The sequence below is a fragment of the Pleurodeles waltl genome, chromosome 2_1 (assembly GCF_031143425.1).
Source record: "Pleurodeles waltl isolate 20211129_DDA chromosome 2_1, aPleWal1.hap1.20221129, whole genome shotgun sequence".
Taxonomy (NCBI): Eukaryota; Metazoa; Chordata; class Amphibia; order Caudata; family Salamandridae; genus Pleurodeles; species Pleurodeles waltl.
The window spans coordinates 658,470,856-658,485,003 of NC_090438.1; the positions used below are offsets into that span (position 1 = coordinate 658,470,856).

The 14,148-nt window shown below is 46.3% G+C and overlaps 1 protein-coding gene across 1 annotated transcript in view; it reads right to left on the bottom strand.

Moving 5' to 3' along the window:
- LOC138259079 (maternal DNA replication licensing factor mcm6-like) overlaps positions 1 to 14,148 on the bottom strand; it is a 482,778-nt gene that overhangs the window by 106,864 nt on the left and 361,766 nt on the right. The window contains exon 13 of the mRNA XM_069206547.1: positions 5,904 to 6,065. Coding sequence (XP_069062648.1) covers positions 5,904 to 6,065 — 162 coding nt within the window. The remainder of the gene's footprint in view (positions 1 to 5,903; positions 6,066 to 14,148) is intronic.

The window sequence follows — 14,148 nt, forward strand, 5'->3', positions numbered from 1 at the left end:
ACATTTTAGGATTCATGTACAAAAGGTAATAGATAAAAGAGTTGGTGCCTGGGACTCCTCTGCATGCGTGTGCAATGTCTTTTGTTGTGCTATAGGGGAGTGGGGTGTGGCTGCACTGGGCAGAGCTGCTTTAGTTGGAGTTGAAGGTTAGCAGCAAAGGAAGGCAGGGCCACTCGAGCAAGACACAGATGTGAGGGGCGAGGTTTGGCATAAGCAGCTTGGGTTGGAGCTGGAGGTGAGTGGCAAAGGAAGGCAAGGCCACTCTGGCAAGTGTGATGCAAGTAGCAAGGTTTACCAAAAGTCGCTTGGGTTGAGATCAGAGGCAAGCGGTAAAAGAAAGCACTATAAGTCACCCTGGATTTGGAGGACGAGTCTTGGGTTACTGGGCTGAGATCAGCAGGGTTGCACAGCAAAGCAGGGTAGAAGTTACAGAGAGCAGTCTATCCTAGCACACTACAGTCTTTACTGCAGCAGCATTTGGGTCTAGAGGTGTACTGATTTAGGGGAGTCAAGGACCCAGTACTTATACCAGACAGTGCCTTTGATGTGGGGGTGACTATAAACAGTTGTTGTGAAGTGCACAGATCCCCCTATCAGGTCATCCTTGGATCCAGACTATCAGTGGGAGGTAATAAGCCCCTTTGTGTGGACTTTAGACACTACCCTTTGAGGTGTAAGTGTGAGCCCTTACAAACCTCCTCCCCAGGAAGACCCACCAGTATGCAGATGCATGCAGATGCAGTTGAGTATCTTGTGTTGTGGGTGTCTGAAGGTAAAGTACAAGTGCAGCTGTCACCTAGCCCAAGCCAGACATGTATTGGAAATAAAAGTGGGCACACAAGGTGCCGAGAAATGCCTACCTTTTAGAAAGTATTTAGAGAAAATGATGCATACTCCGTAGCCCTAGAACCTGGGTAGTTAAAGTAGTAATTAAACAATGGTCCTACAGGGGGAAGTAAAACCCTTGTCTTCCTGGTAAACAATTTTTCAACACTCTTCAAACGTGCAAATTTTGTTAACAATTAATATTTTATTATATCTTCACTAAAATACATATCAATTCTTGATTTTGAATTCAATCCTTATGGTGCTCCTATAGTGATGGTGCAGTGAAAGTGAATGTAGTGAAAAACGATTGTGCAAATGTGCTCTGTACAATATATACAAGATGTGGTTAAAACAAATTCTCTGCGATCTTCTATAAATGGACTCTTATTACTCCAGAGGTCCAGAAGTCACTTTTTGGGGTCTCAAGAAAAATCCACACTATCAAATTGTTGACGTTTTGACCCCATTTATGTAGATCAATCTATCCGGGGTCATCATCAGGACTGTTAGTTTACTATAGGTAGCACCTAGAGTAAAACAAATTGCATTATTCTATGCCTATAAAGGCTAGTTTCATAATTTATTATGAGTATAGACCCATAATTCTTGGTGATTAAAACACTCACCAGTCAGCCATTATATTCTGTCTTAGGGTGATTGTTTAATCATCTCATCCTCCATTGACTTTAGATGCTAGTAGTCAGTACACTCCCTGCACCTTCATATGGTCTATAAGGCAAAAGGAGCAATGCTTCTGCCACCTCAGACAGGTTTCTCCCCTCCTGGGGATTGAGCAACTCAATCCCAGGAAGGCAGAACAATGCATTTGCTTTAGGAGAGGGTTTTTACACCCTCTCTCATTGGAAATAGGTGTTACAGGCATGGGAGGGGTATCATCCAAGATCCTCTTGAAATTTTTTGAAGGGCACAAACAGTGCCCTCCTTTCATAATCCAGTCTACACTGGTTCAGGGGCCCCCAGTCCCTGCTCTGGCATGAAACCGGTCAAAGGAAAGGGGAGTGACCACTCCCCATCACCACCCCAGGGGTGGTGCCCAGAGCTCCTCCAGAGTGTCCTTGGCATTTGCCATCTTGGATTCCAAGGTGTGGGGACCCTCTGGGAGCATTTGAGTTGCCAGTGCCAGTGTGTGACGTCAGAGACCCCTCCTGATAGGTGCATACCTGGGTAGGTAGCCAATCCCTCGCTCAGGGCTTATTTAGTGCCTCTCCTCTGAGTTTCCCCATATTCGGTTTGCAAGACTCCACCAGGACTTCAGCTTCTGACTGTCAGATCAACTGCAGACTGCTCCAGGAACCGCTGTAACTGCAACCAAGGATCCAGGAAGGCTACTGTGACCTGCAACTTCAGCTACAGCCAGCAACTGCAAAAGTTTCCAAGGTGTGCATTCTCTGAGGACTGCCTGTCTTCACCCTGCACCAGAAGAACTGAAGGAATCTCCAGTGAAGTGACAGTCCCTTCCTTGCTTCAGTAAGCACCTCTCCGAGACGACGATAAGTACTCTGGGACTCCTCTCCTGTCGACGAGCGTGATCTCTGTAACACAGGTGGGGGACCGAAGTGACCCCGACTGTCCAAAGGTCCAGCTGTCCAAATTTGGTGGCGGTAAGAGCTTTCCTCCCGATGCCAGACAGTATCCCTGTGCATTGCGTCTTCTGCAGCTCCTTGGGCTCTTCCAAAGGTACTTCGTGCACAGTGTACCCAGGTCCCCAGCACTCCATCCTGCGATGCACAGCACTGAGTTGTTCTCCGGCGGCATGGGATCCTCCTGTGTAGTGCTGTGACGACCACACTTTGCAAATCCTTTGTCCCCATGTCCTGGACTCCCGTGGGTGCTGCCTGGTCCTCTGAGGGCTCTCTGAAGTGCTGAAAGCCTCCTCAGTCCAAGTTGAGACTCCCAGGTCCCTCCTGGGTCCGGGAAGCTCCCCGTTGACACAAAACGCGTGCTTGCGTGAACCAAGACTTGTTGGTGGAATCCAGTGATGCAAACAGCCTGCATCCAACTACTCGATGTGGGACTTCTCTTGCATCAAGCAGGAACCCACAACTCTCTTCTTTGGGACATTTCTGTACTTTTCTTCGAACCAGAGAATCCACTTTTGCACCTTCTTCCAGGTGAGCAGGGGCTCCTGTTCTACCTAGACTCTCCATCGACTTCTGGACTTGGTCTCCTCTCTCCACAGGTCTTCAGGTCCAGGAATACATTTTTGGTTGCTTGCATTCTTGTGTGGTTCTTGCATAATTCTTCATCACAACATGTAGTGTTTTCTGAGAAAACTTGCTGTACTTTACTCCTGCTTTCCTGGGCTCTGGGGTGGGGTATTTTACTTACCTTTGGTGTTGTCTTACACTCCCAGTGCCCCTCTACACACTACACTTGCCTACGGGGGAATATGACTTTCTCATTCCACTATTTTAGTGTATGGTTTGGGTTGCCCCTAGGCCCATTGCAACCTATTGCATTTTTCAGTGTTTGCACTATTTTATGACAGTTTACTTACCTGATTTTGCTTACTAGTGTATATACTTGGTATAATACTCACCTCCAGAAGGAGTATTGCCTTGAAGAGATTTTTGGCCTTGTTCACTAAAATAAAGTACCTTTATTTTTGTTAACATGGAGTATTGTCTTTTATTGTGTGTAAGTACTGTGTAAGTACTGTGTGACCATAGTGGTATTGCAAGAGCTTTGCATGTCTCCTAATTCAGCCTTTGCTGCTCTGCTACAGCTACTCCTAGACAGCTTAAGCCGCTAGTCACTGCCTACATTTCACTAATAAGGGATAACTGGTCCTGGTATAAGGTGTAAGTACCTTAGGTACCCACTACAAACCAGGCCATCCTCCTACAGACATATGTAAGAAAAGGGGAGTTATGGACTTGGTAAGAGGTTCTAAGTGCCAGTACAGGGTGGTAGTTAACCTGAATAACCAGGCCCTGCAGCGGCAGGCCTGAGCCATGTTTCCAGGTCTACTTAAGGGGGTGGCGGAATTGGTGCTGCAGGCCCATAAGTAGCATTTACCTAATAGGCACTAGGTATATGGCATACCAGTTTACAAGGGACTTATAGGTACGTTAAATGTGACAAGTGTGGATACACCAATATTACCATGTTTTATGGAAGAAACACATGCACTTTAGCACTGTTGAGCAGTTGTAAAGTACTCAGAGTCCTAATGCCAACAAAAAGGTGGTCAGAAAAAGGAGAAGAAAGGCAAAAAAAAGTCCGGGGTTATACCTGCATTAAGGGGCATTTCCAGCAGGATGGTTATTCATTTTCTCTCTGACACCAAAGTGTAAAGTGAACTATCTGATAATCTTGCGGTGGTACAGGGAATGTGAAAGGAAAGACTAGGCTGTCAGGTGTTTTCTAACACAGCAACATTTGAATTCCTGTAAATACATTGTGCAAATACTTAATACATCAGCAGTTTGGGAAAACACAAATGAAGCACTTAAAAAAAAAAAGAAAAACTGTATTCTGGTGGAAAGATTTTACTAGGATCCAAACAAATCAAGACATGACTTGGTGAAATTGTATTCAGGGGTGGCTGGAAGTAGTGGGGATTCACTCTGCGGATTTCTAGATAGTTTCATGAAAACGCCACAATATTCCACAGAGTTCATTGATCAGGCAGAAATCATTATGTTGCGCTACTTTTTAGCACTGGGAGCTTGTTCTACACTGAAAAAAATCAGCACAAATGGCACCACTTGGCATTCCAGAGGGCGCGATGCTCTAGTTGCTTTTGCTACCACTCTAGCAGATGCAGCCCTCACCGCAAAAACTTCACTGGTGACCACCCAGCACCTAAAAATAGCACTAGGGGGGACACCAATGGAAGAAGAAAGAAAAAAAACGACAAGCAGCAGTTGATGGAATTTGGCCGGAACTCCTTGTTACAAGCATAACGAGGAGTGGCCAAAATTCTCCAGCTGTGTGGCGTTTATCACCCATTCCCACTTTTAATAGGATCAAAAAAAAATCAAGGCACTTTAGTGACTGTGCAACTGATAAATACCAGCTGAAACCAGATTTGCACACATTTGTGCGTTATATACTGTTATCAGTAAAACTACATGTCGGTCGAATTTTGTGGCCAATGAAAAATGGGCTTTCTGCAAATGGCAATGCACTTCCACACCATGCTTTTGTAATATACTGGAAACAGCGTGCTCCAAAATTCAGTTGTGGCCCGCTTCACTCTAAAGGAGAGGGGCGGGTGAGGTGGGCGGGGCACCTAAAATGTAATACAATTAAGTTCAAATTAAAAAAAAAAAAAAAAACCCTTACCTTTTTGGCGTGGTCCCACGCTCCTCTGCCCTGCTGGCTGCAGACATAGGCTCCAAGCCTGCTCTGCGGCCAATCCTGATGCTGCTTAAGGCAGCATCAGGATCAGCTGGGAGCGCCCAGCTGAGGCTCTCCAGGCTGACTGGGAGCCTGTGCAGGCTCTCTCCAGCCCAGCAACATTAGTGCCTAAAGCGCATGTGCGTTTAGCAGGTCTGAGACGGCCAGCCACACACATGAGCTCTGAGAGGAAGTGCTGAGGGAGTCAGAGCACGTCATCCCTGTGGCGCCCCAAACACCGTTTGTCATTGTTTCTTTGTAAAGGTTTTGCAGCTGCTGCTGCTGCTGGCTGAGGGTGTGGGGGGGGGGGGGAGGGGGGGGCGATGCTTCTCCACCCTCATGGAGGAACCGCCCCTGCCAAAATGCACACCCTTACCACTCTCCTGCTGCATTAGCATGGTTTATTTGCTATACTTGTTCTTTGTGACAGGCTTGAATATTTCACAGTCCCTATGAATTTAGTGATTTAAAATTGATGGCGGGACCACCACTCTGAAAAATGTTCGTCAGTACCACTGCATACACTGAGCCCCTAAACACCGGTGTGTTTAAACATCAGTCAGCACAAACGAACTGCCTGAAGGCATACAGAATGTATCGTTGTATGCTTAAGCATAACCCTTCTATTTCAATTACATTATTCATGCTCAGACCAAACAACTACATCAGTACACAGCAGTGACGCAGACGCGCGGCTTCCAATTGATTACCTCGTCTGAGCAATGCATGCGAGCCATGCTTTCAGATAGCCTTATCATGCTCTCAAGCTGGCGGACTGTAATCCTCCAGGCAGACTTGGTTATTCCGCTGCCGTCCCGCTGTCTCAGGTGTCGATACTTGTCAACGATAAATTCCTCAGCTTCCTTGGTTATCTAGGAGAAGAGGAATAGAGCAAGTAGTATTTCCTAGAAGCAAGTGAACGAAGTACTCCAGCAGCATGAATTTCTCACCCTCGAACATTGGGTTTTAGAAGCACCGCAAACATTGCACTTCGGCGGTAAGGGAAGTTACCTAGTCCACCATATTCAACTAACAAATTACTGTATTTGAGCACCTACTGTTTTCTCCAAAGTGAATCCCTTCACGAAAAACATTAAATATAAGAAAGTAAGTATTGCTTTCCTGGAGAACGAGGGCACTCGTTTTCCCTCACGTGAAATATACTTTCACCCATTGGAATTCGTTGCCAGAAGACAATACAAGCACTAAACCCCTGTCCTTACAGAAATTCATTAAGATATCAGTTTAAGCTCCACCAGAATAACCTTTTAACACATTCAGGGGTAATCAATCATCCTCTTCCTTTTACAATCATGCTTTTCTAGCTCAAGTGTGTTTTACCAATTCATCCATTACTATTCTCTCTAAGCCTCCCTTTCACACAAAATTAACCATCATTAGGTTATTCCTCCTTTGTCCTTCAGTTAATTAATCTCCCATTTTAAGATTTATGCATCGAACACTAGTGTCTCCCTTTCTTCTTACATCCTCTGTTCGCCACTTTTCCCTCTAATCAATCGCATCGATGCCTCCTCTGCGAGAACTCAACGACTTCTGCCAGACTCTTGTAATCCATCTTCCCTGGTTAGCTTGCTTTTGTCAGTATCTCGCGTTCTCGGCCCACCCTCTCACTGTTCTCTCTTTCAAGGTTCCCCTCGTTCTTGAGAAGAATGCAATACCAATTAAACATGTTCGGTTTCTATTTGCCTTACCTATCGCACTTGTTCATCGTATGCGAGCTATGCCTAAAATGTAGGGTTTCTGCTGGCACACGTTCAGTGTTTGACTAGGTTTGTTGATACGGTTCCACAATATTTTTTTTCAGTTGTATGGCTCCCTGTAAAGAGCGCGGACATAGTCCTGGTTATGCTGTGCTCTTTAAAAATGTAAAAACATTTACTCTAAACATCTAAAACAGGTGATACTCCTACAACTGTGGCACAGGAGTACCTAAATTAGAAAAGGCTATCAAACAATATTCTGAAACATATAAAGGGCTTCAGACATCGCCGTTTAACCTGGTGTAACAAAGCAAACATGCATGCACTGAAGACTAGAGCCATGCAGGCACAAGAAGAAACAATATATTAAGCACAATGCCCATGAGTGGCTGGAAGTTGTCTGCCTTTGACTCCGGATTCCTTGATCTCTCCAACAGACACTCCTAGATTACGCCCTGCAAAACAATCATGACATAAGAGTACAAGAGTCGACAGAACTGAGCACACCACTGATGAAACACAGATTTTTCCCGTCTCCCTTCCGCGGAATTACCAGAACGCAGTGTACACCAAACAAAGGCGCGGTAAATACCGGCACATGTCCAGACCCCAGAGACTGGACTCCGCAAAACTTAAATTTCCAAACCAGGCAAAAATTAATATTCATAAAAAAAATTCGGGCCACGGCCTTATCAGTTAATGTGGTGCGGATCACAACTCATAGCAGAGATACGTGCTGTTTTTATCACATACCTAGTATGACAACCACACAAACGCAGAAACTGATCAGAGAATAACGACCGTATACCTACTGGGCACAAGTCTCAACTAAATATCGAAATACCGGAAACAGGTAAAACAGGTACATTTATCACCTCCTGTTAGGTCCTGTACTTTGTCATATGATAAATGCAAATTCCTATAAAAATAGGTTACTTCCATTGAAATAAACAAGGGGAAATTGTCCTGGTGCCCTCACTCACCAGTAATGTCTCCTGCGTTCTACAAATATTAACACAAAAGAACATGTGAGGCACCATATGAAAAAGGCTATACATTACATTTTGTTTAAAATAAATGTACCATTGTATTTGTTAGTTTATTTACACATAATTAATAACAGTAAGAAACTTTAATACAATGTTACACACACCTACATTTGCTACTTTCAGCAAACAGTAGCAGCGCACAGGCCGCTTTCTCAAGGTTAAGAGGAAAGAAGCAATGTAAACAATAAAACATTAAAAGATCAACAAGTGATACAGTTCAAATAATAGGACCGGATGAGTACTGTGTTATAACCTAGATAAATTGTACTGGCTGCCTTCAATAGGAGTATCATCAAATAAACTTTATTCGACTTGTAAATAAATCATAAAGGCACAACATAAAAGTAGAGTACATGCACCAATTAGCAACAAGATCCTAGTGCAATTATATATACACAAAGATGTTAAAAGCAGAAAACAAAATCATGTTGAAAATGCCTAAAACTCGTAAATATTTATAAGGCATAAAAATAGTATATTAGTTTTCACGGCTATTCCTCAATCTCAGGGCAACTTTTAAAAAGCTAACCACGTTCAGGATCATATCAACTGGGAGTATTTGGAGGTACATTACAACTGGGCTGATTTGATTAAAATTCACTCGCTTTAAAATTGGAAGGATAAAAATTCCCAGGATCGCATTAAAACTAATGAACATTATAAAATACAGGGTATCCTGCGGAGACATGTCTCAACTACAGGGTTCCAACCTATGACCCCCTAGAGCAGCCCCTCGGAACAGCTAACAAAAAGAGCAACAAATCCATTCGGAAGCTGGTAAATAAGAAACACGCGCGCTAAGGACCCATGTAAGATAAGGCTCCATATTAGGCACTGTTAAGAAAACGTGATTTCGTACATGTTGCTTGGCTAATGCATCCTGTTCTCTGGAGCGGAGCAGGGGGAAAAGAGGTCAAGGTGGTGGCTGCTTGAGATGACAAAGAAGTACTCTTCCGTCCCGCTCTGCTTCTGCCCCCTGTGTGCACATGGAAAGGCTGCTTTAGGTCGTACGGCTGCAGCCCACTGCTATGGATAGTGGTCAACAGCTTAAAACTAAAGGTTCCTATTTGCTAGAAATTGGGTTTTTGGTTGCTAATCAGGTTACCCCTTGTAAGAGCAAGGACCCTAACTAGTCAGGGGAAGTCACACACAATCCAAATTATCCTGTGCCCACCCTCTGGTCGCGTGGCACTGAGCAGTCAGGCTTAACTTAGAAGACAATGTGTAAAATATTTGTGCAATAAATCATGCAATTACACAGTATAGCACCACAAAAATATACCACAAAATGGTTAGAAAAATACATATTTATCTGATAAGATGCAGGTCAAAATGATCAAAAGGCAATAAGCATATGTTGAGATATCACTGTAAAAAATTATATAAACTGTCTTTAGTCTCTTAAAAACAATAAATGTCTCTTGCAAGAACAAAGTACCTGGTTTGCGCTCAAAATCTCAGCAGGGGACCGCAGTGTAGGTGATGCGTGGAAGACAGAGGTGTGTGTCGGTTTCGCCCCTTTGCACACAGACTTGCATCATTTTTTATGGACGGGAAGGCTTTATGTCGATTTCCGGCGTGCAGACTTGGATCCCCTTCGTGTTCGCGTGTTTTCAGATGCCCCGGGGTCGATGCATGGAATCCTGGGCGCTGCGATTCGGTGGGTGTTGCATGGTAATTTCTCCTGCACGGTAGGCACTGCATCGATTCCTCTCTGGGATTCCTCCTCGCTGGGTCGTCCTGTGTCAGCTGTGCATCGATCAGGTGGACTGTGCTTTGAATTTCAGGTCTCTACGCTGGTGCTGCGTCGATCTTCTCTTTGTGAAGTCGGGCTGCGTCATTCTGGTTCGGCGTGCAGTGAATTTTTCACCACAGGGCAGACTGTGCATAATTTTAGCAGGCTGTGCGTCAAATTTGTGCTGCACAAGGAGTCCAGTTACAGGAGTGAATGAAGTCTTTTTGGTCCTGAGACTTCAGGGAACAGGAGGCAATCTCTATGCAAGCCCTTGAGGAGCACTTCTCAGCACAGCCATAGAGCAGCAAGGCAGCAGGGCACCAGCAAGGCAGCAGTTCCTCTCAGATAAGCAGTCCAGACGAGTCCTTTGGGTAGCCAGGCAGTTCCTCTTGGCAGGTCTGGCTCAGGGATTCTTCTCAAGCAGGTTTCTTGTCCAGAAGTGTCTGTGCGGTAGAGTGTCTACCCCAAGAAGTGTCTAAAGTCTGTGGTTTTGGGTGCTCTTCCTATACCCATTTTGGCCTTTGAAGTGGGCTAACTTCAAAGGAAAGTCTCACTTGTTTGTGAAATCCTGCCTTGCCCAGGCAAGGCCTCAGACACACACCAGGGTTTGGATACTGCATTGTGTGAGGGCAGACACAGCCCTTTCAGGTGTGAGTGACCACTCCTTCCCCTTCCCCCCCTCCTAGCACCGATGGCTTATCAGGATATGCAGGCTATACCCCAGCCCCCTTTGTATCACTGTCTAGAGAGAGGTGCAAACAACCCAACTGTCAAACTAACCCAGACAGGGAATCCACAAACAGGCATGGTCACAGAATGGTTTAAGCAAGAAAATTCCCACTTTCTAAAAGTGTCATTTTCAAACACACAATCTTAAAATCAACTTTACTAAAAGATGTACTTTTAAATTATGAGTTCAGAGATACCAAACTCCACATGTCTATCTGCTCCCAAAAGGGAAACTATGCTTTAATCTTATTTAAAGGCAGCCCCCATGTTAAGCTATGAGAGAGATAGGCCTTACAACAGTGAAAACGGAATTTGGCAGTATTTCACTGTCAGGACATATAAAACACATTACTATGGGGGTCATTACAAACCTGGCAGTCAAAAACATTGGTCCTGGCGGATATAATCCGCTAGGGGAGCGCTGCTAGCAGCCCTGCCCAGGGGATTACGAGTCCCCCTACCGCCAGCCTTTTCCTGGAGGTTTGAACTGCCAGTAAAAGGCTGGCGGTACGGGGAGTCGTGGGGCCCCTGCACTGCCCATGCCACTGGCATGGGCAGTGCAGGGGCCTCCTGCCACGGCCCGTGCAGCTTTTCACTGTCTGCACAGCAGACAGTGAAAAGCGCGACGGGTGCAACTGCACCCGTCGCATGGCCGCAACACCGCCGGCTCCATTTGGAGCAGGCTCCTGTGTTGCGGCCGAGATCCCTGCTGGGCCTGCGGGTGGAAACCAGGTTTCCGCCCAGCGGGAATCTCCTGATGGCTGCGGTGGGAGTGTGGCTGCATTGGCAGCCGCTCGGCGGTCAGAGGTCGTAATGAGATCCAATATGTCTTACCTTAACCATACACTGCACCCTGCCCATGGGGCTACCTAGGGCCTTCCTTAGGGGTGTCTTACATGTAGGAAAAGGGAAGGGTTAGGCCTGGAAAGTGGGTACAGTTTAAAACTGTACACACAGACACTGCAGTGGCAGGTCTGAGACATGATTCCAGGGCTTCTTATGTGGGTGGCACAACCAGTGCAGCAGCAATTTATTTACAGGCCCTGGGCACCTCTAGTGCACTTTACTAGGGACTTACTAGTAAAACAAATATGCCAATCATGTATAAACCAACTAACAGTACAATTTACACAGAGAGCATATACACTTTAGCACTGGTTAGCAGTGGTAAAGTGCCCAGAGACCTAAAGCCAACAAAAACAGGTCAGGAAAAATAGGAGGAAGGAGTCAAAAAGTTTGGGGATGACCCTGAAAGAGGGCCAGGTCCAACACTGTGCAGGCTTCGCCTGAAGTCTGGTCCGCGTTGCTCTTTCCCTGCCATGGCAGTGTCAGCCAATGGGATTCCTGCTGGGTTTTGCAAGATGCTGCAGCCGGGAAATGCCTGGGAATTTTGCTAGTGGGGGATGAAAGCTCATCTGACTGGAGGATCTGCAGCGGCATGGGCAGAATCTGGACCACATTGCCTGGCTCTCAGAGGGCAAAAAGATTTGTGCTGGAGAAAGTGAAGGTGGTTCAGAGGCACCTGAGACAGCTAGTGGAGCTTGCCCAACTAAGAAAAAAGACAGCTGCAACAGCGGCACTCCTGACTTTGTTTAGGAAGTCTCTCCCGAGGTGGGTGCACTCAAAGCTCTCCCTGCAGCTCCCCCCATTCCCGATATGGTCTGTGTCTCAGCCTCTGCAGATTGCTGCATTAGGTGCTACTGTATTGAACGTGGAGGGCACTACCACCCCAGAGGTGAGTGTAATTGTGCTGAGCTTGCAACTGTGAATGTGAATGTAGAGGCACAGGGCAAGACAGCCCACATGGTGAAGAATCTTCAGAACCCTGCTAATCACCCAGCATTGTGTTTAAAAAAAAGTAATTTTGGAAGGGTCAGAAAGGCAGGTGACTGAGTAATAAAGGGGAAATGATTAATCACATTCAAGCATTTGAAAAGGTCTTAAATCACAGGATAGAAGTGACCTTTAACCCAGTACAAAAGGGCTCTCAGTCTGTGTGTCGCAGAGACAGTTTGTAAACCGATGGACGGAGACCTGGGGACAGTGTTTTTTCATTCTCTGACCAGTCAAGTTGGATCAGCGAGGACAACTTTGATGACTAAGGAATGGGGAGCCGGGCAGAGAGGAGCTCCCGGACTGCAGTGGCCAGTGACATAAGTGCCTCCAAAGAGAACAAGACCTCTGGGCAGCTGATCGGACAGTGTCTGCCACTGTCTGGAGGACAAAAAATAAATAAAGGTTTGCGCCCACACCTAGATACGCTCAAGCAAGCACTGGATGCTTCAAAGGGACTACTCAGCCACCTCTTGCCATGGAGATATGTCTTTAGGTGGCTTCAAGTCAGTGGAATATTGGAATATTCTAGCAATATAGCTAACTATATACCAGAGTATCACGGAGCATCGGGATGAAACAAGGGCAGATAGCCGACGGACTCAATTAGCTTGTTGTAAAATGCAGAGTGCCATCCGCAGAGTAGCTAAGACATGTTCTGTATTTGCTGAGAGGATGGGGGAAGCAGAAAACAGGATTTCCAAGCTCGAGGATGATCAGGCAGCACATAAAGAGGCAATCGACTTGTTCAAAGCCCATGTGGATGATGTGGAAGACCGACTTAGGCGCAATAACCTGAGAGTTCTAGGTATTCCAGAGGGGATGGAAGGTAGCAGTTGTAGGAAAGTGCCACTGTTTGCATGGTTACCCCCACTTGCTGCCTAGAGTTGATGCCAACTTTGAAACTGTGCTTAGACTCTGCTAACCAGGCACCAGCACCAGTGTTCCTTCCCTAAAACTGTACCTTTGATTCTACATTTGGCACCCCTCTCAGGGTACCATGCCCAACCACCACTGCCTGTGGCATAGGTAAGTCACCCCTCTAGAAGCCCTTACAGCCTTAAGGCAGGGAGCACTATGCCACAGGTGAGGGAATAGCTGCATGAGCAATGAGCCCCTACAGTGATGAAGTCCATTCTTAGACATTTTAAGTGCAGTGTATCCATACTGAATATATGGTCTTGTAGTTTGTCATTACGAACTCCACAGCTCCATAATGGCTTCACTGAATACTGGGAAGTTTGGTATCAAACTTCTCAGCACAATAAACCCACACTGAGGCCAGTGTGGGATTTATCGGAAAATGCACAAAGGGCATCTTAGAGATGTTGCCTGTATGTTAGCCAAACTGCTAGTGTAGGGCCTCCCTGAACCCAGCTCACCAGATTCCTGGTGGACGAAAAGAAGGACTGCTAAGCTGAAACCCCTGCAGAGAATAAGGAAGATGACAACTGCTTTGGCCCCAATCCCTACCGGCCTGTCTCCTGTTTCAAAGAACCTGCAAAAAGACCAGCAATGTGTCCAGTGGGCCCAGCAACCTCTGCCATCTCCAGAAGACTGCCTTGTCCCAAAAGGACCAGGAAGTCCAGAGGACAGCGGCTCCGTCTAAAGAAACCTACAACCAAGGACTCCCACCTCACTCCAGATGCGTGAGTCTTGAGCCCTGTGCACCCGACGCCCATGGCCCGTATCCAGGTGGTCCACCCAGCAAGAGAGGGTCCCCAGGCGATTCAAAGCAAGTGCCCACCCTGGGTTGACCTCTCCACCCCTCCACGATGATGCCTACAGATGGAATCCCAAGTGTCCCCCCAACCACGAAGTTCCAGATGGAGATATTCGATGCCTAAGAACACACTGCACCCACAGCCACCCAGGCCTTGGAGAAACT